Source organism: Nilaparvata lugens, chromosome 3 (genome assembly GCF_014356525.2).
Source record: "Nilaparvata lugens isolate BPH chromosome 3, ASM1435652v1, whole genome shotgun sequence".
NCBI lineage: Eukaryota > Metazoa > Arthropoda > Insecta > Hemiptera > Delphacidae > Nilaparvata > Nilaparvata lugens.
In genome coordinates this window covers 37,615,000-37,642,236 of record NC_052506.1, presented here as the reverse complement: position 1 = coordinate 37,642,236, position 27,237 = coordinate 37,615,000, and the positions used below count along the sequence as shown (strand labels likewise).

The window sequence follows — 27,237 nt, the reverse complement described above, 5'->3', positions numbered from 1 at the left end:
AACGATGATTCTACTTCCATAGAAAAAGACAGCATAGAACTATGAATTATCAGCACACCTGAAATATTAGTATCTGTGAATGTGTTGGTATTCGTTTATAGTACATGCTTGCGAATACGAGAGCTGCTTTTATTCACATAAAAATCAAAAATCAAATTACCCTTTTTCCAACTTTATTATTTTTGCACAACATATTTCGACTTGAAATACCATTTTCAAGTGAGAGTCAATGACACTTTAAGACGTGAAAAAGTATAATAACGTTGTGAATTCAATAATTGTGAGTTTGATTGAATAGATCATTTTGAAGAGAATGAAAAAATATGGAAACTGGATTATTTCAACTGGAAGACATCATATAGAAAGAACATTATCTCAAATAATGTGAGCTCACTTACCCAACGTATTTACAGTTTGCACCCCCTCCCATCTACTGCTACTTACACCTACTCTAGTACAATTAATTAAATTCCATATTTTGTTTTATAGACCTATTGTATTGTATTTTAGATATTTTGTACCTTTTATGTTTTTCTTAATTGCTTGTTTGTATTTTTTTAAAGGAAATAAATAAATTTATTATTATTATTATTATTATTCATTATCGAATGAATGAATGGTCCACGTACATTTGATAACTACTACAGTACATATGACTACTATTATATTTGTGGGGGCTAAAAGCAAAAGCTGCAAAATCCACTTTTTTCCGGAATTGAGTTATTGGTACCACTGTGAGCTGTTCTGTGTCTAGTTTCAGAATATGTAACTCTTGAAAGCAAAAACTGCTCGGAAATATTTTATTTTAATATATGAAATATAGCCTTGTTTGCAAAGTCTGCAATATCCAAGTTCAAAGTTTGACGTCTGAGAAGCATAACCAACAAAATCCAATTCCACCAATCAGAGTTCTTGATTTGGTCATGTGACCAACATGGCCGCTTTTAGTTGTGATGGGCTGTATGTTGTTGACTTCCAATGAGGATTGGTTTGTAGTGAATACGGTAACTGCTCACGAATTTATTAATATTCATATTATTAAGTTATTTCAATAAACTTAAAGTGTAATGGAACCTGATGAAGAAAATGGTATTTCACCGGTGTAACCCAGTAAAGCAAGGAAAAGGCAGCGTCGTCCTAGGCAGCCTACAGAGTTATCAAGCCTGTGAATAGCTGGCATTTCAAATTCGCACCAACTAAAAGATTTTTCCTGAAGAGATCAGTGAGAAATAAAAGCCAGGTTGTAGTAAAGGGGGAGCACTTCTATTATCATGAGTCGTGCCAATACAGATTCCTGACAAAATCGAAATTAACAATAGCTGACATTAAGCCTAAGTTGATTTCTCCTGGAAAGGTTGGCTTGGTGAAAAAAGTGAAACTAACTGACGTTCAAAGACTTCTTGAAATTCACTACGGACCCAACTGGATTCAAAACATGAGTTTGAATTTCTACAAAAATCTTCTCGAAAAGTATGGTGACCAAGAAGATGATGGGCCTACTCAGCAAGAAGCAGAACCGGAGTGTGAGGAGACCGTAGAATCACCTGAGACTATTGTTTAGAAGAAAATCAACTGTAGAAGAACTCAACTACCTACTCACTTTTCAATGACTTTTTTCCATTTTCAATAAAAAAGTTACCTTTTTATTCCTGTGTACATCATTATTTCCTCAAATTCTAAGTAGTATTATGGTAAAGGCAACGCTAACATGATGGTTTAACAATGCTAGAATTTAATATATTATGTTAAAATAGGCAATGCTAGATTTAAATGCCCAATATTCATTCACATCTGGAGCCATAAAATAGAAAGTTGGAAGCAAAATCAGCAATATCCAAAACTGAGAAGCAAAACCTGCAAAGTCACAACTAAAAACTGCTGTAACTACTCAACAAATGAATTTGAAGCCTTAATACTTTGGGAAAATTCATCATTAATATATTCCAATTCATAGAAAAAATTCCATCCCTGTACATTTGGTTTCACCGCCTCAACTTTTCTTTTTGCTCTCCTGTAAAATTTCACGAAGTGGATTTTGCAGCTTTTGCTTTTAGGCCCCACATTTATCTACTGCACTATGTTTTTTATCTTTTAGTAGAAGAGAGAGGGAGTTTGGAATGAAGAAGTGGAAAAAATACAGCGTTTGGAATCGTACGTATCACCAGCTGCTTGCAAATCGATTGCGCGCGCATATTGCCTGCTGCTCTGAATGCGCAACACAAACAAGCGCACAGCACGAGCACAGAGCTGATAGATAAGATAGATAGATAAGAGGAGAGAGGAAGCAGAAGAGCGCAGTTGCATTCGTGTGCTCACAGAGGAGATTTGTCAAGCGTTTCAACGTGCACCATCGTTGCCGCCAATGCGGAAAACTACCAGGCTAGCAGAACTTGTCGACAGATCAGCGGAGAGCTACAGCTGTGATACAAAACCCAATGGAGTCTGGATACGGGAGTCCTTACGTTGCAAATGGAATGCTACATGATAGAGGAATGGGGATTGTATTGATGATCGAACCATAGAGAAGAAATAGCATTTACCTTCATTGCATCCATAGATTACCTTAATAAATAATACACATCTTTATGGTGTGTTTTTATGGTGTCTTATTAGATGTCTTAACGTATCTTATGCTATCTTCTCACTATCTATGAACTAAATACTACAATTCTATACATCCAAATAGAGGACAAAAAATGGAAATCAACACTTCAAACACAAACTCACAAACCAAAAACAATACAGAAAAATATATAATACCAATATAATATGAAAATGTTATGATTGTACTCAGATTTTTCTGCGAAGAAATCAACAGTCAGCTTCAGCTGATATTTTGATGAAATTAATGGAATGAAAACACATCGAATAGATAATAATAATTGTTAGTCAGTGCTTATCCAATCACACGATCAATTCGAGATAAATTCACGCTTCATAGCCGGTTAACCAACAGCCTCAAGGACCTCAGGGTAGTTTCGAACCATCGGAGGGCGAATTTGAAATTCATAAGTTACATCATGAAGTTTGAACCAATGATTATATTATTAAGCGGATAATTTATTTATTTTAATTTTATTAATATTCAGCAGAATAGCCAATCAAGTCCAGTTCATCTGTCCAACGAGAAAAATAACCAAGAAAAGCATACGATAGAAATCAGAGAGATACAAAATAAATGGATTGAATGAACATTTGAGTGAAGAGTGAGAAAGTCGATAGAAATAATTATCCTCAACGGGACTGAATTACCATGGGAGGAGAATAAACGAGCAAATTAATGAATAGAGAGTTTCATGAATGGATTGTATAGAAAGATCCATGAATACGGTAATGATGCGAATAAATAGGTAGATTTTTCTTCCTTGTATTCAGAATATTTTCACTCAATATGGATCTCTACAAACAGAGCAGCAGCATCTAAACTTGATTTCCAATCAACATTTATCATTCATTCCATTCAAAGAAATCCGCCCACCGTATGAGATTTGAAATTTCTTTCCTAAGGCTGGCCAGAAACGTTAGAACATGCATGATGCACAAGATGTCTTTATACATTGTTGTGTCATCACAGCGAAAGGCTTAAAGCAACATTTTTAGAGTTAGGATTTTGTATCTCCGATTTTATGTTGTTTATTTTTTCTTTGCTGCTCTATTTGAGGTTAAATTATTTTTATTTTATAATTTGTAATTTTCCATTAGTTTATCTACTGTTATTGGTTGTTTATTCTATGTTACAAGTCTATCGCAGATGACAGAACATGCATGTTGAGCATGACTGTGTTTGTTCATGTTAATCATGCATCTCTTACCGTTGGTGGTCAGTCTAAGAATAATAAAAAATAATAAATTTATTCAGTTGACATTATTTTTGTGTTGAACTATATCAACCAGAACAAGTGAGTGACATGGAATAATCCTCTTCCATTACTCCATCGCTCAATTACCTTTCCATTATAGAGAATCTCGGAAGGGAACTGAAAATAAGAGATCATTCTCTCTCCAGACTGAATGAAATGATGAGCTGGCTACTCTGTTCAAATTTCTTGCTGGCTCTTCCAACATCGCTTATTACGAAGAGGTAGCCTCATAACAAACCCCAAAACATAGGCTGGTAACTTTCAATTGAGCCCATATTATTCTCTTCAGCAAGCGGTTTTCGAGGTTCCTCTACAAGAGGTTTCGAAACTGCGAACTGGGACAAACTTTCTGGATGCGCAAACGTTGATTATAATAGGGTTACAGAGAGGGAGATGGAGAAAAGTGAAGTAGACTGTATGGTGGGTGAGTTTCGCCAAGTTTTAATAGCTTAGATATGGTTTTCCATAGGCAACGGGGTGGAACATTGGGATGAGTAGCTGTGTTATAGCGGGAGCAGCTTCCTGCGAATCGACATAGCTGTAAAATATTTCGGGATCAGGATCAGCATACAGACTAATACTGATACTAATACAGGGCTCCTCTTCCAAGTGACACAGACCAAGGCATACAAGCTGCTCGGATAAATATTGAATTTTTGAGAGAGAACATAACGACCCAGTTGCTCAGTAACCTCAATGTAGTCATATCATTTTGTTGACGCTGGACGGACGAAATGAAAGTCATTCCGTCTCTATGGAGGGACGAAATTGGAAACGTGTTGTGTGAGCAGATTCTAGACCATAAATGTTGATGTGTTTCACCAATACCAACAGAATATTGAAGCCCAAAATAGTGTCCCTTGTGATCTAATGAAAGATAACAATTAGCTGACTGGCTCCACTATTATCAATTTATCCTATACTATCTATTAGTAGTTCTGTGAAAAGACCTCACGCAGTTTTCTCATCCACAATAAATATTAATATATTCTCATTTCCACGATCTTCAACCACCAATTATTATACTGAGGAATGGAATTTATCTCATAGGAAAGGTATCCGTTGTTTCACCCAGGAATAAAATGAGATGGGTTGATTGACTATTTGTTTTAATTAAATTATCAATACATTCTCAAATCCGGTCATTTCTAGAGTAAATCAGAATAGTCATTCAGTTTTATAATAATTGAAGTAACGAATTTGTATTCAAACCCGGCATTGCGGTGATTTATCCACTATTGGCGCTATTCTCTTTCCTTGTCTAGTAAACAGTTTGGTTCCAGAACGTCAACATAAACATGAGCGCACTAAAGCCACGTTCTTCTGCTGGTCTGTCAGCGTTTTTGTGGATTCAAATTCTCCGTTGCCTTATTTACCCGCTTCTATTTGCTCCAGTACATTGTTTTAGGAACGTGAATAATTTACAGTTGTAATAGTTGTTAGCTAGTTACTCAAAACAAACCACCCAAAAACCTTATCTAAAACGTTTTGATTGAGAACTTAGAATCTGGGTCTTGTCGGGCGATTTCAATTGTTCTGCTCACTCACTTTTTGTCTCCAATACTGAATTCTATTAGTTCTTCAACCACTATTAAAACTTTTCAACAATGATATTACAGGCTTTCGTAAATAGCCTAAACTTTTCACTGAATATATATGGGCGACTTTGATAATTTTGGATGATTCCATTTGACCGGTCAGTGAAGAAATAAATTGTCTGTTACTTAGATATTGCCTTCCAAAGACTTCCAAAGTTGAATAGCGAATGCATGTCTTTCATCGAATTCAATTGATCACTGAGACAAGCCAAACAAAATTTGATTCTAAGAATGAATACATCCAACAAACTTTTATGCTTTCTCCAAGCTTCACATCATAACTATATCAAGCTTTTTAATTAATAGAGGTTATGTGGATGGATCCATTAAGGATGTAATTTAATTTCTTTACATAATTTGATTTGTCATGCGAAGTTTCATGGAAGCTTCATGGAAGCCTCATGCTACCTTTGTGGGGTTCAATTTCCAACTTGGGACTTGTAGGTAGGACTCAGTGACATAGATGTTTTATATCCGGTAGCAAATGAATATATCCTGTATTTTATTTAATTAGTATTCCTGAATGGAATGGATAATTAATTACAAACTTTCACTCCGATGAACCTTAGAGCTACATAATTCAATTAATGAAATGGAAGCGTCATGTTTAGCGTTCTGTGATGAGGAATGCTTGTGATGTTTTGGGTTGGAACGCTGACCACGTTTTCTGAGGCGAATCAACTCGTGTGTGGTGAGAGCGCGCTAGCTTCCAAGAGGAATGCGTCCCAAGGTATGAAGACTCGGTTTTAGTGGGAAAATAGGAATTTATTGACGTGGGAACGCTCCCGGGAGAGTATGTGGTGGAAAATGGGTGAGAGCGTTGTATGTATGGTCAACTATGGGAAAGGGGCGCTAAGACAGAAAGTTGTGAGAATAGCGAGGTCTAGGCAGAATAGTTGATGATAGTGCAGAGATGAATGATGCGGAGAAGAGAATGTGTACATAACAGGGGTCTGCTACTAAAGCTTCACATTTGAAGAACCATACTCAAATGAAATACGTGCAGCTACTGAGATTGAAAGATCTCAAGTATAGATCTAGGGAAAGTTATCGAGCTTGGGAGAGGAACGAAGTAAAAAGTATAAAACAATAAAAAATCTGAGGCAGATAAAGAATATCGGGAGAATAATGTAATCACTGGAACAAATAAATGAGGAGAAGAGAATGGAAAATCTGGAATATGTGTGAGGAATCGAGAAGCACTGACTCTATTGTCAATTCCACATTTTATTAATCAAATCCACAGGACTGGAGTTTGATGTGCAATGGTTTTTTGTGTTGAAACCAACACATCTACAGTCTGATCCTGTTTGTTGGCAATGAAATCACTGTTTTCAAAAATTGAGGAGTAGTTACCCAATATCAATATGCATTCAAAAACATTCAGTGGGGAATTATTTGGTGGATTTAGTGAGAAAATGAGAGAGTCTCTTAACCGAACATTCTTGTATAGGATGTGAGAAAATAGACTGAAATAGTGTTGAGAGACTTCAAGAAGAAGGAGAAGGCGAGGAGAAGAATTTCGGAGAACGGTATTGGAAAAAACAGTTATTCGAGTGAGAAAAAGGCGGGGTGAGAAGAGTGGTATCCCAGTGAGAAGAGAGGTATATTTTAGAATAGAAGAACAACAATATTTCAAGAACAATAGTCAAGTGCAACAAATAGAACAATAGTCAAGTGCAATGGGATATAGAAGAGAGTTATTCAGTATAAAGGGAAAAAAGAAAAATGAGGAGAAAGAACGCTTGAAGAAAATGGAGGAGAAGGCTTGAGAAGTTGGTAACAAGAATGTGTGCTCGTCGACGCAGGGAAATTCGCCTCTTTTCTGTGGCCTAGAAACTTCGCCTTGCCCTGAGGGCGTGTGAGATTTGATTTTTTTGACTACATTCCCTTTGCTTTCTTCTGCCACACAGACCAAATACGTATTGTGAGTTTTCCAACTTTGAATTACTTTTGAAAACTCCAATCAATTCCCAATATTTATTCAAGCCGTTTGGAGTGATTGAAATCTCATCTTGAGATCATACTTGATTGATATTCCCATTAAAAGAAAAATACAACATTTTTGATCCATTTTCAATAATCAATCTGTCAATAATACTACAGTTTGGAGAATTTTCAAATCTATTCAGACAATGAAATAGACAGTTGGAAGAAGAAGCTGAAAAATATTTGTTCTGCTATTTTTCTCGATGTAGCCAAGGCCTTCGATAAAGTTTGGCATGAAGGACTATTGAAAAAACTCAACGCATTTCTACCAAAAAATATGTGGAGTCGCCTTCTTCCTACATTGCAAATAGAACAATCAAAGTGAAACAGAATGATGAGTATTCAAACCTAAAATGAATTAGGACAGGAGTACCTCAAGGAAGAGTTCTCGGGCCCATATTATACCTGTTGAACACTTGTGATATTCCTCAATGTGTTGGCATCACTGTTGCTACATTTGCTGACGATACTGCGCTTCTGACTTCAGGCAAAAACATCCAAACATCGAAATAGAGAACAGCGAAATAGAAGAAACATCCAAAACTCTTCAATTAGCTGCAAATCAACTATGCCAATGAACAACAAAATGGAAAATAAAGCTGAATGAATCCAAATGATCAATAATCAACTTTACCAACAAAAGTGACAGAAAAAATAAACATAAATCTGAATGGCCATAGAATTCCCTGTGAAAATACAGAAAATTTTATTGGAATGACATTAGATGTAAAACTGAAGTTGAAGGAGCACATCAAAATCAAAAGAAAACAGGTTGATATAAAATATGTACAAATGTATTGGTTGCTTGGTCGCCAATCCATCCTATCTTTGAGAGACAAGATCATTCTCTACAACCAAATCTTAAAACCAATTTGGGTGTATGCAAGGCCATACTAGATGAACACTAGATGTTCATCAGTAGATGAAAACTATAGTGAGGTCCACGTTATAATGACAGTATTTGATCTACTTTTGTTTTGCTATCATTGTCTATCATTCGACAAAGCCGGTGGTACTATCCTTTTCTAGGTCAACAACGATGCCAATTATGTTTTTGACAGTGTATAAATGTAATTAATTGATGCAGAGAATCGGCATCGCTATTTTACTATCTTTATCCACTGTCATTATAACGTGGACCTCACTATAGATGTTCATCTAGAGTGGCCTTGGTGTATGGGATCTGAAAATTGGGACGTGACTGTCAAAGTTACATCAATATGATATAGAAATTTCAAAATAAAATATTAGGGAATATGGTCAACGCTCCTTGGTACATAAGAAACAATGACCTGCATAGAGATCTACGCATTCCATTTGTGTCCAGTGAGATAAGCCGATTTGTCATGCGGCATGAGTCGAGACTCCATCATCATGTCAGCCCTGAGACTACAGAATGAAGATCTTACCAGGAGGCTGAAGAGAAGAAAGCCTTCTGAACAAGTTTAAAATAAATTTGTGATAGTTAAGTGATTTTTACTGCTCTCATAATTTTAGAACTACTCGGGCCATTATAGTTTGTAAAATTTAGAGTGAAATTAAAATTAATGATTAGTCTTTGAGCCTAGTTTTAATGACAATCAAAATAAAAAAAGACTTCATTTGTGATCAAATCACAATAAATATTCTGATCAACTCACAATAAACGTTTTTCAATAATCTTCATTCAAATGATACTACGATATTTTAAATTTATTTTAGTGGTAGTAGATTTCACGCACTACTAATCTAATCAAATTCTGGCTGTGACGTAGTTGTTTACTTGAAAGTTGAAAGTAATACAGAAGCAGCGACTTTCATAATTAAAAGGTGAACTTTGAAGCTGAGTTTCATATTCATATTTTTTCCAAAAAGACCAACTCCAACTTCAAAACTATTAAACACTAAGTTATCACTGTGTTATTGAAGACATTATGCAAGCAAGCAGAGCGTGTTGATCAAAGACCAAGAACTTTGTAGAATTATTTATTCAGTTGCAACATTCTCTCTTTCGCTCTTATTCTGGCTCTCTCTATTATTCAAGAGTGACGTCAAGGTTTGTGACATCAGTTTTAACTTCTACCACCAACTGAAGTTTGCAGTTTGCAGGTTGTGTGTTTACTGGTTTGCGCTGAATTATTCTGTGGACGTTGGAGCATTTCAAGTTCAAGTTACAAGAAGAAAAAAATGAGTGTCATTGAATAAGGAATGTGGCGTGTGGTATCTCATCCATATAAGTTTCCTCATTTGATCAAATTTGGATGATTCGTGAAAAAGTTTGTTACTATTCAAAGTCATACAATTCAGATAAGATCTCATCCATATCAGCTCCTCATTTGATCAAATTAAGATGATTCGTGAAAAAACTTTGTTACTATTCAAACTCATACAATTCTGATAAGTTTGATTGCAGCTCATATTTTGTGTATAATATCCAATTTTTAATGCATTTTATATTTTATTTTTGAGAATGCATCAAGCAAGATTCACTACTGTAATCTTCTTCAAGGAATTTTGGTAATACTGCAAGATGTTGAAGAAAGTAATAGGCAATTCCAATCGAAGAATGATATCTTGAGAAGACTTTGATATTTGTGAAAAAGAAGATACAATTCTCAACGTAGAGTATTGTTGCAGTTAGAATAAACATTGGAGCGGATCCAGACGTTGAATGGTAAAATATTCTACTAACTTTCATGCCTGATAGTCGTGAAATCAGAGAGAGAACTTTATGAATCATTTCATTTGAAATAATAACAGTCACATTAATCAAGACAATAGCAAGTCGTTTTTTTCGATCACATCAATATAGGGTCCACAAAAGACTAATACAATGCACCCTTTACAATTACTTTTTCCTCTGCTACACACTGATGTGACTTATGAGTAAAGAAGAAGGACAAAAATAAATATATATTCTTAATAAATACACTGTTTTGATCATCTAAGTTCTCTGCTTTCTATAATTGATAAAAAAAACTTTAAATCATCATTAATCACACTTATGTGAAATATTGATAACGCACCGAATTGATTCCACCATAGCCTACAATTTAACGCGTATTGTATCTCTGTAAGTTCTTGACCATCATAAAATAGTTTAGACATGTGGTATTGTAGATGCTACATAAACTGAGTGTTATTATCATGAATAAATAATATAACCATATAAGAAAAAATCAAAATGATAATATTATATTGGAAATGGACATAGTCTCAGTGACATGTGATAAAATTCCCAAATAATAATCAATGTTTCTACGGGTAAACAGAAAAGAAAGTTGCTTTCTTTCAGAGGAGAGGGTGTAGCAAGTAAAAGAAAACAAGTAGCGCGTGATCTCTCCAGTGCCTGTCCTTATTTCTTTTGGCGATAAAAAGAGAAGTTTCAATTAGAATGAGGAGCAGACAGACACGGAACTATGGCTGCTCACTAACTCACTCGCACGCCCCAAAGCATTATCTCAGACATGGAAATAATAAACTCTTCAACAACCACACCCCTTCCTCGTTCAGACTGTATTATCACAAATTGATTTCTTGTCAGAGTGAAAACTTTTCTACTAGTCGCACTGCAATACGGATCCAACGACAAAGTTTCATTTCATATTACAATTCCAATGCAGTTGGTTCCTGAAGGGTTAGTTATCACTGATAATTATTCCTTCTACGCATGACTTCGGAACATGATTTCGAATCGATTGAGACAATTCATGCAATTCGCATTACAGGTGATAACGAAATTTTATTATCAAACATATTTTCGTGACTAATGAAAATTGCGTGATTTGATTTCTTGAGTACAAAAGCATTCTGGGACCTGGAGGGTTGAATCAGAACAGCAGGAATCGTATAATACATAATTTAGTATTTAACAAGCGAGCTCTGAGATCTGAAAATCTTGAACATCAAATGTTGCAGATAAATGGATCGAGATGCATACAACATTTATATTGTAGTACTATTTATGGAAGTGAGTGAAGTTATGAGTCATTAGTACATCTTCCCCTATTTGACTCGCATCGAAATAGGAAACGAATTGTTAAAAACTACTACCACAGAGAAAATATTGTGACGTATCGATTGATTTCACATCCCCAAAATTATGCATTAAAGAATTTTATAAACAGTCGAGTAAAGGAAACAATTTTCAACGCCGAATACAAACCACAATCTGATCAGAGGCAGATAAACAACCGTTATCTAACCTATAGAGGCTGTCTACTTACCGAATTGAGTATATAATATTTTTTTGGAAATTAATTAATTAAACCATATTTTATTTATAGTGTTCATCATTTTGAATGACAGTTCGAATGTTTTGAGGTTGGAAATAAACCAGATACATAACCCTAAATAAAACAGGGCCCACTTGTACCAACAACTTGACAATTCAGAAGGCAGCTCGCTTAATAGTTATTAGCGACAACAAAATGCAAATTAATTCTTCTTTTTAAATATTGTCTGCCGAAATATTCATAGTTGTCGTTAAGCTAAATTTGATTGTAAAGTTTTTATTTTTCCTCAAAGCCTCTATATAGTCCTGGTTATATAGTTTAGGATTGACATTTAATCATATAAAAAACAATGTAAACAAAAGAAATATTCATTATTATTGTTACGAGCATGTTTATTATTATATTTATTTATATTTTTTCTTTTTTTTTTTAAATTACGGTCTATGTTTCACAAATCTACGCATTAGCTATTTGAAGCTCACAAAATTAGCGCCAGCATGAGTTCTTTTGAACCACCTACCCCACTTCCTCATTATTCAATGTATGTCATTAATTGTGGACGTGATTACATTGTTTATTATTGTTTTAAAGGAACCTTCTGATAATTTAGAACAACCTATAATACGGAACTTATCTCAATAAAAGCTTCAAAGTTAGAAATAGAAAGAAAAATAAAAATCTCAGTACCCTTTATGAATTCTTTGAAGTTAGATCTAATTACCCTACTCAAGTGGCGCATTTGTTACGTCATGGGATCTGACCAATCCCGAATTAGTATGCGAATTTGGAGAACAATAATTTCTTAGAAGAGACCCAGGTGGAAATTGGGAAAGGAAAACTCGAGGCCATTTTTACAAATCATCGGTTGGATACAGACCTGGTCCACATACTAAATTTTTCAAAGCTTTAATTTCTGTCTTAATGTAATTTAATATTTGTTATTTCTGTTTTGAAAGTTGTTCTAAAGTTTCTAAAATCATATGTGATATTAATTTTTACAAATTCATTCAAGGAGTCCCTAAAATTTGAATAGTGAGGTCTGATCAACGAATTTCTCCACGCGTGAAGGATCCAGCCTGTACGAAATATTCTACGGCTGAATATATTTCAACTAACAAAACGGAAACAAAAGGCTAATCAAGTTATTCGAATACATCAAAGGGGATCACCGCTATGAGAAAATTATACAGCGTATAAATTCGTCATTTTTGGAAAAGTCATGACTGTAGATTTAAGGACACCGAAAATTATATGGACGAGTTCTACTTAATAAGTAAAATTTAATAGAACTAACTATGGTTTTGCGACGCCATGGAGTGGAGCTGCGGACACCTTTTTATTTGGCTCAAATGTTCTATCGTAATTTGTCCACTGAGATAAGAGCAGATATGGATGAATTTCTGTGTTGCTGCATTCAAGCGTAAGGTGGTGGGGTGGCTAAACCGCCTGGGCTGGGAGACGTCAGAAAGTCTTTCTTCTTACATACATAGATTTTATCATTTTTGAGAGCTTATAAATTTTCATACCTTCCTTCTCTTCATATTTACCACATACTTTATTAAATCGTTTATAGATATACGTTTCTTCATTTCTATATTCTTTTTAATGGTCACTGGGGAATCTGCTGGTTCCTGTTCCTCGGTAAATTCCATAATGAGATTATGAAAATGATCATGAGAAGCTGCCATTATTTCTTTTACGATTAGTATAATATACAAAATACCCACTCATAGAATCATAAGAATTTATTCATAGTTCAATTATGTTACTCTGATCAATCTTTTTCTGTTTATCATATTATTTCCTCAATGAACAATGTAATAATTCAATTTTAGAATTATAATATAAACTATTTTATATTTACCTTTTTCTTGTTAACAAAGTCGGACATTCTAGTATATGGACATAATGAATAGACTATTGGCTACACACTGTAACACGTACCCACCCCCTACACTCAGACGAATAGTCTTGTAGGGGTATTCCAGTAAAACATGCTCTGTATTACAATGTAACCTGTGTTTTTTATGGAATAAAGAATATTTGAATTCGAATTTAAATTGAAATACAGTTTTAAACTTAATTCTTGGTCTTATTTCTTGTAAATGAAAAATTGATCTGCAATTGATTTCTTTTCGATTGAGAATGGATTTTTTGGAGAGAATTTTTGTTCAATCCAATGATTTACCTATTGATGGAATGGAATGGTAATGAAAACAATCGATGAACTCCATTCTCGAGTTCATTATTAGCTGAGTGAATTGAATTATTTTTCCTCATCTCAACCATAAAAGTTGTAGAGCTCAGTTGAATATAAATTTGGAACGAGCAGTGCCATTCCCAGAACTTTTGATTCCCTTGGTGCAAATGTTGTACTTATTCTTGCTTATCAGAAATAAAAGCTTCATTATCGATGCTGTACAGGTCGAGAAACCTGGGTTAGTCAAGAGCACGCCGTGGAATGTTCTCGATTTAAATTTAGCGCATGGAGAAGCAGAACCTTACAGTCGGGTGAACTGAGCAGAGCAGAGCATCTATCTCCAAAGCAGTTGGATCAGCGGCGCATGGAGAGCAATTATTGCTTACCATTTTACCCTCGCCAAATCCACTTCGCATTTTGTCTGAACCAATCATTCGAGAATCTCTCTTCAACTATTCGACCACTCCATACGAATAAAAGGAAATGGAATTGATTAATAATCGTTGAGTTGATGAATTTTGCCCGTTCAAGCTGATGAAATATTCATTTGAAAAAAGAAATATGTACTCAACTGGAAGGAACTCTTGTTACAAACTTTTCGAAACTTGTTGCTGTAAACCTTCACATGCAGTCAAAATATTCACAATTCCAAATTTGGATGTTCTCTACGCTGCAAATAAACGTTTCCGAACACAGTTTATAGAGTATGCATTTGATTATTTAGTTCCAACAAACTCATTGATCTAACAATAAAATGAGCATTTTCAACGTTCGTTCTCATGAATTGATTGTTTGAAATTCAAAATAGAAAAATTTTTACACTGCTTGAACTAGAGAAAATAATAGAAAACTGCATCTTATGTTGCAAAATAGTACTGAATCAACCAAAGAAAATGATCCACTCATTATTTTAATAGCGTTGAAGATCAAAAATTATTGTGATAAAAGCTCTGTTCCTTTCTTCCAACAAATTCCTTATTGCACTCTCAAACAATGACTATGATCCAGTAAGCTCAGATACCAGTGCAATCAAACGGTTATTGCTATTCCAAACAATAACTTGATAACGTATCAAGTTCATGTAATTGAAGAGTGGTGCTTTCCATTACACTCCATTAACTGTGTGCAACTTGTGAACTGGTAAACCGTAAAGGTTCACCATATTTGGTGAAGGTTAGAGAAGAGACGCAGTTCGGGTGACCTTGGCTGGAGTCCCTCGCTTGGCATAATATTGCAACAAAATTAAAGCGATTTGGTGGGAGCAGTGAGGTTTGCTATTCAAGACCTGATAAATTCGCAGATGCTCATAGAGAGCAGACATGAATGTGGGTCGAAAATAAGAGAAGGCAGATAGGTAGAAGGGATGTTGGCCATGTACAGCAGAGCAGAGTCTGATGTTTTGCTCCTTCCTATATGGGTTAATGGAGTTAACGAACGTCGCTCGCCAGGGAATAACCATGCTTAATATCTTTCACGTTGAAGACTAAGTGAACTCTGTTAAATGATACACAGCCACGTGACTTCAACTGCAAAACACGATTACCAACGCATTACTTCTTAACAAAATTTTGTAGCAGAAAACCAGTAATGCTCCTCAACACCATTCTATCGTGAAACATCCTTATTTATTCATCTCGTCACATCGAATTATTCTTCAGAGTAAAAAATAACATACCGTACTCCTTAGATAAATTGAATTTTCTCATTCTTCGTGGAAACAAAACAAATTCTTGATATGTTCTATAACTATCTAGTTTACGTGTTTGTTTGTTGGAATATGCTATTTTCACAATTGATAACTCATTATCTAATAACGGCCAATAAAACATCATAAAACAAGTTGCTGATAAGAAGAAGTAAGTGATATATTGCAATTATCCACTTGCTGTGCAATCAGAATAATCAATAGAACGAAACGTTCTTAATTAAACCCTTGCGAAGCTCAGGTTATCTGCTAGTCTTTAAAAACACGGTGAAGAATTTGACATGTAAGTTGCATAGCAATAAATGCTCTGATAAACTTATACAGAGCTCCATTGAAGTAATCAGGTGAAAATAGTATGACACTATTGGAAAATAATTTATCAGTCATCCTTTGAAATAAGAGATTTAATAAATTGTAATTCGATGCAAGTTTGCAAAATTCAGAGAAGTGGGAAGGAGCTCCATAGGAAATGGGATCACTATGAGTTTTCAACGATAATAGTAGCTTTTGTCCGGATGATTCGAGCAAGTAGCAGTCACAAAATATGGGTTGCAAAAGTCTGGAATTGGGTCAAACTGATTGGAAAATGGGTCAGAGCTTAGTAAGCTGGTTATTTGATTAATGAGATCTGGGTGGGTGGACTAAAAAGAGGGAGGAAATTATAAGAACAAAAGGTGCAAGAAGATGGACGAAATATAGGTCATCCCCACCAGTTGAATGTCTCTTGCAAAATAGATGCAAAATGCCCTGCATAAGTCTGGACGGTGCTCTTTAATTAACGAGTTTCAATTTAACTTGATTCAATTTGAGTGGTTCTTTTCACGCTTGAGTTTTCACGTGATTTTATATAATCTGATTCAGCAACACTAATGATTTAATAGAGCTTCCCACTATTACTTAATCTCCTAATATCACATTTCAATATTGATTTTCACAAAAAATAGAAGAAAGCTGCATGATCCATCGTTATACAGACATCAATACTCAGTTAAAATTGTATGATAATAAGAGTAGAAAAACAAGAATCTTCATCTTTCCCTTAAATCGCTCTCCCATCACATAATTATTAGAATCGCTTGAATAGAATGACTTTTTTTTATGACGGGTCGAAGTTTGTACAGTAATGTCTACCACTCAACTACTCTTCAGTAATGTCCACTACTTAAAAACATATTCTGCGGTTGAGAACCCACCTGTCATCCATAACATATCAAGGACGAGGTGGGACACTCATTGAAGGTTCAAGGTGAACAGTAAAAAATCTGTAAAAATTAAATTTAAATAAACATCGTATGACACTAGCTGATTGAGTATTTGAAGAGACAACGGAGATACTGGGAAACAAAATTATAATAATAATTAATTGCATTTTATTTCAATGTATGGAGTACTGGCCTGGTATATATTATAGAGCTGAATTTCCTAAATTCACTTAATAAAAGAATATTCCCAATGGGAATACACTTCAAGATTTTCAAGCAGAACTGAATTGAATGAAATTTACGGCCGAATATATTTCAACTACCAAAACGGAAACAAAAGGCTACGTAAGTTATTCGAATATATCAAAGGGGAATACCGCTATTCTGCGAAAATTATACAGCATATAAATTCGTCATTTTGGGAAAAGTCATGACTGTAGGTTTAATTTAAGGGCACCGAAAATTATGTGGACTACTTAATAAGTAAAATTCAATAGAGCTAACTATGGTTTTGCGACGCCATGGAGTGGAGCTGCGGACACCTTTTTATTTGGTTCAAATGGTCTATCGTAATTTGCTCACTGATATAAGAGCAGATATGGATGAATTTCTGTGTTGCTGCATTCAAGCGTAAGGTGGAGGGGTGGCTACACCGCCTGGGCTGGGAGACGTCAGAAAGCCTTTCTTATACATACATAGATTTTATCATTTTTGAGAGCTTATAAATTTTCATACCTTTCTTCTCTTCATATTTACCACATACTTTATTAAATCGTTTATAGATATACATTTTTTCATTTCTATATTCTTTTTAATGGTCACTGGGGAATCGGCTGGTTCCTGTTCCTCGGTAAATTTCATAATGAGATTATGAAAATGATTATGAGAAGCTGCCATTATTTCTTTTACGATTAGTATAATATACAAAATACCCACTCATGGAATCATAAGAATTTATTCATAGTTCAATTATGTTATTCTGATCAATCTTTTTCTGTTTATCATATTATTTCCTCAATGAACAATGTAATAATTCAATTTTAGAATTATAATATAAACTATTTTATATTTACCTTTTTCTTGTTAACAAAGTCGGACATTCTAGTATATGGACATAATGAATAGACTATTGGCTACACACTGTAACACGTACCCACCCCCTACACTCAGACGAATAGTCTTGTAGGGGTATTCCAGTAAAACATGCTCTGTATTACAATGTAACCTGTGTTTTTTATGGAATAAAGAATATTTGAATTCGAATTTAAATTGAAATACAGTTTTAAACTTAATTCTTGGTCTTATTTCTTGTAAATGAAAAATTGATCTGCAATTGATTTCTTTTCGATTGAGAAGCGATTTTTTGGAGAGAATTTTTGTTCAATCCAATGATTTACCTATTGATGGAATGGAATGGTAATGAAAACAATCGATGAACTCCATTCTCGAGTTCATTATTAGCTGAGTGAATTGAATTATTTTTCCTCATCTCAACCATAAAAGTTGTAGAGCTCAGTTGAATATAAATTTGGAACGAGCAGTGCCATTCCCAGAACTTTTGATTCCCTTGGTGCAAATGTTGTACTTATTCTTGCTTATCAGAAATAAAAGCTTCATTATCGATGCTGTACAGGTCGAGAAACCTGGGTTAGTCAAGAGCACGCCGTGGAATGTTCTCGATTTAAATTTAGCGCATGGAGAAGCAGAACCTTACAGTCGGGTGAACTGAGCAGAGCAGAGCATCTATCTCCAAAGCAGTTGGATCAGCGGCGCATGGAGAGCAATTATTGCTTACCATTTTACCCTCGCCAAATCCACTTCGCATTTTGTTCTGAACCAATCATTCGAGAATCTCTCTTCAACTATTCGACCACTCCATACGAATAAAAGGAAATGGAATTGATTAATAATCGTTGAGTTGATGAATTTTGCCCGTTCAAGCTGATGAAATATTCATTTGAAAAAAGAAATATGTACTCAACTGGAAGGAACTCTTGTTACAAACTTTTCGAAACTTGTTGCTGTAAACCTTCACATGCAGTCAAAATATTCACAATTCCAAATTTGGATGTTCTCTACGCTGCAAATAAACGTTTCCGAACACAGTTTATAGAGTATGCATTTGATTATTTAGTTCCAACAAACTCATTGATCTAACAATAAAATGAGCATTTTCAACGTTCGTTCTCATGAACTGATTGTTTGAAATTCAAAATAGAAAATTTTTACACTGCTTGAACTAGAGAAAATAATAGAAAACTGCATCTTATGTTGCAAAATAGTACTGAATCAACCAAAGAAAATGATCCACTCATTATTTTAATAGCGTTGAAGATAAAAAATTATTGTGATAAAAGCTCTGTTCCTTTCTTCCAACAAATTCCTTATTGCACTCTCAAACAATGACTATGATCCAGTAAGCTCAGATACCAGTGCAATCAAACGGTTATTGCTATTCCAAACAATAACTTGATAACGTATCAAGTTCATGTAATTGAAGAGTGGTGCTTTCCATTACACTCCATTAACTGTGTGCAACTTGTGAACTGGTAAACCGTAAAGGTTCACCATATTTGGTGAAGGTTAGAGAAGAGACGCAGTTCGGGTGACCTTGGCTGGAGTCCCTCGCTTGGCATAATATTGCAACAAAATTAAAGCGATTTGGTGGGAGCAGTGAGGTTTGCTATTCAAGACCTGATAAATTCGCAGATGCTCTTAGAGAGCAGACATGAATGTGGGTCGAAAATAAGAGAAGGCAGATAGGTAGAAGGGATGTTGGCCATGTACAGCAGAGCAGAGTCTGATGTTTTGCTCCTTCCTATATGGGTTAATGGAGTTAACGAACGTCGCTCGCCAGGGAATAACCATGCTTAATATCTTTCACGTTGAAGACTAAGTGAGCTCGGTTAAATGATACACAGCCACGTGACTTCAACTGCAAAACACGATTACCAACGCATTACTTCTTAACGAAATTTTGTAGCAGAAAACCAGTAATGCTCCTCAACACCATTCTATCGTGAAACATCCTTATTTATTCATCTCGTCACATCGAATTATTCTTCAGAGTAAAAAATAACATACCGTACTCCTTAGATAAATTGAATTTTCTCATTCTTCGTGGAAACAAAACAAATTCTTGATATGTTCTATAACTATCTAGTTTACGTGTTTGTATGTTGGAATATGCTATTTTCACAATTGATAACTCATTATCTAATAACGGCCAATAAAACATCATGAAACAAGTTGCTGATAAGAAGAAGTAAGTGATATATTGCAATTATCCACTTGCTGTGCAATCAGAATAATCAATAGAACGAAACGTTCTTAATTAAACCCTTGCGAAGCTCAGGTTATCTGCTAGTCTTTAAAAACACGGTGAAGAATTTGACATGTAAGTTGCATAGCAATCAATGCTCTGATAAACTTATACAGAGCTCCATTAAAGTAATCAGGTGAAAATAGTATGACACTATTGGAAAATAATTTATCAGTCATCCTTTGAAATAAGAGATTTAATAAATTGTAATTCGATGCAAGTTTGCAAAATTCAGAGAAGCGGGAAGGAGCTCCATAGGAAATGGGATCACTATGAGCTTTCAACGATAATAGTAGCTTTTGTCCGGATGATTCGAGCAAGTAGCAGTCACAAAATATGGGTTGCAAAAGTCTGGAATTGGGTCAAACTGATTGGAAAATGGGTCAGAGCTTAGTAAGCTGGTTATTTGATTAATGAGATCTGGGTGGGTGGACTAAAAAGAGGGAGGAAATTATAAGAACAAAAGGTGCAAGAAGATGGACGAAATATAGGTCATCCCCACCAGTTGAATGTCTCTTGCAAAATAGATGCAAAATGCCCTGCATAAGTCTGGACGGTGCTCTTTAATTAACGAGTTTCAATTTAACTTGATTCAATTTGAGTGGTTCTTTTCACGCTTGAGTTTTCACGTGATTTTATATAATCTGATTCAGCAACACTAATGATTTAATAGAGCTTCCCACTATTACTTAATCTCCTAATATCACATTTCAATATTGATTTTCACAAAAAATAGAAGAAAGCTGCATGATCCATCGTTATTCAGACATCAATACTCAGTTAAAATTGTATGATAATAAGAGTAGAAAAACAAGAATCTTCATATTTCCCTTAAATCGCTCTCCCATCACATAATTATTAGAATCGCTTGAATAGAATGACTTTTTTTTTATGACGGGTCGAAGTTTGTACAGTAATGTCTACCACTCAACTACTCTTCAGTAATGTCCACTACTTAAAAACATATTCTGCGGTTGAGAACCCACCTGTCATCCATAACATATCAAGGACGAGGTGGGACACTCATTGAAGGTTCAAGGTGAACAGTAAAAAATCTGTAAAAATTAAATTTAAATAAACATCGTATGACAATAGCTGATTGAGTATTTGAAGAGACAACGGAGATACTGGGAAACAAAATTATAATAATAATTAATTGCATTTTATTTCAATGTATGGAGTACTGGCCTGGTATATATTATAGAGCTGAATTTCCTAAATTCACTTAATAAAAGAATATTCCCAATGGGAATACACTTCAAGATTTTCAAGCAGAACTGAATTGAATGAAATTTGGCTTTATCTGTTTCCCCGTTATTATAATTATTTATGTTGTGGTAATAAGCGTATCTATGAATTATTACATCGTATTCAACATTTTTTCTTATTGATTCGTGTGAAATTGGTTTATGAATGTAGCTTGATTGGATAGAAACTAAAAATTGTGTACAGTACTGTATGAAGTGTGATGAAAATCGTGATTAATCAGCATTAACAGATTTGTGTAACGTTGAAGCAGTTGGGAGTGTCTCAGCAACGAGACACCAAGAGAGCATTGTATATTATATCTCTTGTTCCACCTGAACTGAAAAAACATTGATCAGATTTTCAACTGCTCTCACAGACACAAATGTATCAAATGACACCCTCGCCGCACTCAATCTATTGCTCTACACTGCAATCTATAGCTCTCAGTTCAGGTGAACTAGAAACCCATTCAGGCAAGTAATTACTACCTCATGAAACAAAACAAACTGATTACAGCGCTTCATTTGCTTTCAGCGTTGAACTATTGTTGCTGAAGCTGACTATTGTCAAACTGGAGCTTGCGATTGAACTGTTCGTTTTGTTCCAAAAGGGAATAGAGATGTATAGTGTAGCAAGTGTAGCATAGGTCTGGATCTAGGTCAATCTCCCTTCAAAATTAATTCAATGTTACGTTGACTTGTTCATAAACAACAATCGTAGCAAAATTTCAATGTTAACTAGAGCTGGAGCATTAATAGTTTCCACGATTAATTCATTACCTAATAGTGCTTTACTGTTCACTTTAACATTCCCATTCATATGAAATCACTATCTCCACTAAAGAAGTGAGTATTAATTATCCTATGTATTAAGAAATTAATGTATGGCGTGATTTACTTGGAAATAAGCAAAACATACAGTTTTTAAAAATCATGATGTCATGAGAAACATTGTTTAGGCTACCTTAAATTTTGTTGATTTCAGGTGAAGAATCAATACATTCTTCGATGATTCTTTCTCATGTACCTTTCTCATTCACTCTTTAGTCATGTACTGATTAGAAAACATAGTAGATGATTGTGTAGAAAGAGAAATATTTTGTTAGATTTGTCAATGAACTGAACTTGAATAGTTTTATATTGTAACTGATTCATCACCACTTTGTTCAGCCAATCTGGCCAACTTTCCATCACTAACTGAATTGGATATTCAAGAGTCAACACAAGAGTCATCGTGTTGGATAAATTCTCCTGACTCATGATAGGTTTCTGAAGATATTGAGAAATTTTTAGGTTTTCTTCACTCAGGGCGTGAAATAGAGAGATTCATGAAATTTGGACTAAAGTAAGAAAGGAAAGGATGAAAGCCTAAAGCATTCAGCCAACGAGTTTTCCTTTCTACCACCATATCAAAGCCATTTCAGCATTTTCCGCTTTTAGAAGGCATTGGTGGAAGAAAAAGATGATAGAAGTCTTTATTCCCAAAAGAGCAGACTTTTCCAATTCGGCAGCTTAGGAAATCAACGAACCGACCAAGAGATTTTCGTCGAGCAATTTTTAAATCCAATACTCAGTAGGAGTGGATGATCTTTTTTAATGTACGACTGATGTCTGAGAGATTAAATAATTAGCTTACAATGCAAAATTCCAACTCTTTCTCCACCTCCAAAATTAAAAGAAAAATTCCAGACCTACGGTTAAAAAATCCCTTTCAGATCATGATGTGTGAGATTAGAACTCAGAAAAACAATGATTATCATATTCACGGAAAACCTTGTCATGAATAATGTCCTCAAATCCTAGACTTGTGAGTGGACCACAATCATAACAATATTCTTAGTTTGATATTGGAATTTAGTAGTGATATTCCAATTAATCCCTGACATCCTAATAACAATGCGAATGTCATGGTGCCTGTTAATATTCTCATAACCAGAATGCAGGCGTTCCCCTGATTGTATTAACTGGCAGACCACATACCGCAGCACCGCAGCCTATTACAGTATTGCCATGATTGCGAGTTCTGCTTCAGCAGTGATGAGGGTTCATATTGGTACTTGGTAGGCATCGGCTTGGTAATTGCTCCTATTTGCAATCACTCGAGCCATTCCAGTTCCCAGTAAACTATGAATGGAATAACCAATTTATCCCGATCAGATATATTTTGTCAATTTTCAATACTATTTAGTTGTTTACTGCTTTTGTGTGATAACGGGAAGTATGAATGCTTCAGTTCTCAATATTGCATCATTTGATTGATTTCATGACAACTGGAACTGAATTATTACTCCACTTTTACTAGAAAGATTAGGCCTACAGGACTGGAGGTACGTGTTTCCGGATGAATTTTAAAAGAGGGGCACGTGAGTTTCATGGGTAATGAATGATTATTATCGTTCATTAATGCTTGAAAAATCAGTGGTTATGAAACAAAATTATAATTGAAATAGACACTGTTCCAATATCTATTGAATCCAAGGGTTATATTTGATGGAAAAGCAAAAACTATGAATAAGTCTAATTGCCTTATGATATCCTTATGATATCCTTATTTCATTCAGGATAGAGCTATTCAATTTTTAAAGAATTCGAAAATATTAACTAAGATTTTGTAAACTTTCATTTCGAACTCATCTTTTGTTGTTGTTTTCTAATATCTCGTTAGAACTTGTTTATGAACAGTTCGTTAACTCTCTGTCAGAGAGAGAAAGGCATATGAAAAAGTAACTCTGTCAATTCCACTTTGGTCATGGTTATTTCTCATTTCACATTTCATCAAACATTTCCAAGCGAAATCGAAATGAAACGCTAAAAGTGGGATTGTATCAAGAGAAGAATGGAAAAGCATGGCTACACTCTCCCATAGACGAATTCTATTCAATGGCTGTGCCAACTGTTTGAGAAAATACTTCATTGTTTTGAAATCGATTCAAGCTGGAAGTAGAATAATATTGAAATACTTTCCATGATTACTGTTGGCGTTCCTCATCCTTCCACCATCTCCAAGAGAATCGGAATCTGCGATGAGAAATATAAGCTCTGCTTTCGTGAAAGAATTCTATTCACTATCTGAAAAATTGCCTTTGGATTTTGGAATGTCTCGTGAAAGATCAAACTTTTGCAAATATTTTTCATGTATACGGAGATTCTCCTACAGTGCCAAATACGATGTTCCACAAATCACAATGCATTCTATTGATACTTCATATTATCAGATAATTATGTATTAGTAAGGTTACGAAGCTATCTATAAGTAAACTGTCAATATAAGTGACACATTGTTTCAATGAAGAAGCGTCCCCAGTGGGGAGGGGTTTACCAAAAATTGTGGGCCCCCTATAGACTTTATCTCGTGGAATTTGATGAGTGAGGGTTATCATTGATTCTTGGGCCTCTTTTTCGGGCTGATCGGGTGGGGTTGTAACCTGGAATCCCCCCCCCTTTGCTACGACACTGTTTATATATCATATTTTTTATTATATAAGTTCAGTAATATATTCAAACCGATTGAGGAATGATAGAAAAAAGTCAGGTCAATCAATCCAATTTTCTCACTACAAATATATCATTAGTAAAATAAAGAATCATAGATTGAAATTTTGGATTATGGACTTAGTGTTTTTCCATCGATGAATAGAGAAATGGTATATTTATAATTTAGCAAGTAGTATTTTTGCTGTGACAGGAACTAACTGTATAGAAGTTTATATCTGTATAGGAGTTTATATCTTTATTTCACTGAGTTGTGTTTTTTGTCAAAATGAAAAACGATTTGATTTGATTTGGTATATCATTGGATGTCACGGAGTCAGATGGATGAATCGATTATGTATATTGCTTATCCTTTCAAGAACTTTGACTCAATATTTGTAGTGCCAGTACCCTTTGAAAAAAAACAGTCATGAAGCAACAAAATATAGTATGTATTCTTGAAATAAAGTGGATACGCTGTTAATTCATTCTATTAATCAATAATGGAAATATGAACAATTACTCAAATATTGCGAGTTAAAAAGGAGTGAAAAAGAAACAGAAAAAAAACAATGCCAATGAAACAATAGTGCTCCAGATATTTTTATCTTACTTACATAGAGTTGAGAGTACCTTTCATCTTACTTGGGATTCAGGATGCACAATGAATCAAGTAAGAAATTAGGGATTTTTAGAAGTTTCTTAACAGTTTGCCAGCGGAAGAACCTTATTTCATCCTATTTCTAGAATCAGACTGAAGTAAAGTTTCATAAATAGGTTGAAAAGTTACTTTTTCTTTCAAAATTGAAGTTCTGAGAAAGAGATAGATATATTATTAAGGCAATTGCAAGATTCTAGTTGAGTGGATTATAAGAATACTTTTCTTGTTCAGCAATATGAAAGAAGTACAGTAGTTGGATTCTTGTGAGATGTTCATCTAAAATGAGAATAATTCTACAGAACAATTTTGATATTCTTTTCTTGGTAGTTGTAAACACATTCAAGATTTCTCAATAACTCTTAATTCTCAGATGAAAGTTACATTGAAGAGGAAGGCGAGGAAGGTTCCAGGAGTGGATTGTGCTATTCATGATATGTATTAGAGAAGACTGTAATAAATAAATTAGAGCTACATTTTCAGTTTTACATGTGGAAATAGGCCTACTACAATCCATTTGTAGGCCTTTTCTCCTCCAATTCAGCCGCACGCCCCCTTACATCCCGAATTTGTGCACCAGTACCCCCCTAAAAAAAGGCAACCTCGCAGAAATGATCCTTAGTCATCTAAGCACTGCTCCCCCCGAGGAATTTTTTCAACCAAGCCCCCTGAGAATTTCAATGACTCAGTCTGCGTTTTTGCCTCCTGTGAAGAAGAAGAAGTATTAGCGTTAGTGGGCATCACGAGTGTTATATTAACATTATGAATCAGATGATTTAAGGACCGTTATACAATATAAGGACAGACAAATTAACGTGCCCATCCGATATTTGATCGATAACAAAGAATAGATTAAATTTATTGACTTTTTCTTAACGATTCATTTCTACTATCAGAATCTTCTTCTCTCAATATTTCTGAAAATATTTCTAGTTAATGTTGATTCATAGTAGCTTGAATTGGTTCTACAGTAATCCTATAGAAATAGGGCTACTTAATATTTTCCATCGAATAATCACGAACACGTTTTCAGTTGTTTTCAATAACACCTCATACTCTAGTCAATTTTGTTACAGGTGATAAATAATATTGATGACATACCATGTTAGCCTTCATTACTTCACTCTTGAAAAGAACCAACATGTTTAGGTGCTTAGGTTTGGAATAATGTTTGGTGATGATATAATCTGGTGGCAACTGACCGTTCCGAAGCACCGCTTGGAGACACCAGTGCAGCCGGGAGGGCGGGGCAGCGACGAGGAGGATATGCGGAGCAGCGAGCACATGGTCACCACATCCAGGTCGACTGCCGCCTCCTCGACCAGCAGCCGCCTCCGACTGCCCCCACGGCCCCCGCACTCCGACGAGCAGCTGCAAACCGCCCCCGAGCTCGGCCCCCGAGATCCCGCGCTTGCCCCAGCGCCCGCCGCCGACACTAGCACTTCACTTTTGCTTTTCTCCATTCTGACGCAAATTCTAATTCGAAATTGATATTGATTTCTAGTCAAGTGATATTATAACAGTATAATATTATTCTCTGATAAGCTTCAGATTTGAAACAGGCTTTCTGCTCTGGAGGCTACAAATTGTCCTGCGGATGAGATTAAATATAATTGACTGGTGATAGAAGATAATCAACATCTGAGGACAAACATGCTTCATTTTCATAATCATCATAGGTGTGAAATGAGTTAAGGGGGGAAGGATAACGGAGATGCACTCACCTCCAAATATATTGATATTTCACACAAATGTGAATATTTTCACAAAG

At 35.0% G+C, this 27,237-nt stretch overlaps 1 protein-coding gene across 1 annotated transcript in view; it reads right to left on the bottom strand.

The window, feature by feature from the left end:
• The window catches only part of LOC111054272 (dual specificity tyrosine-phosphorylation-regulated kinase 4), a 272,216-nt gene extending 245,272 nt beyond the window's left edge, over positions 1-26,944 (bottom strand). The window contains exon 1 of the mRNA XM_039423690.1: positions 26,669-26,944. Coding sequence (XP_039279624.1) covers positions 26,669-26,929 — 261 coding nt within the window. The 5' untranslated portion in view covers positions 26,930-26,944. The remainder of the gene's footprint in view (positions 1-26,668) is intronic.
• Between the last annotated feature and the right edge of the window lie 293 nt (positions 26,945-27,237).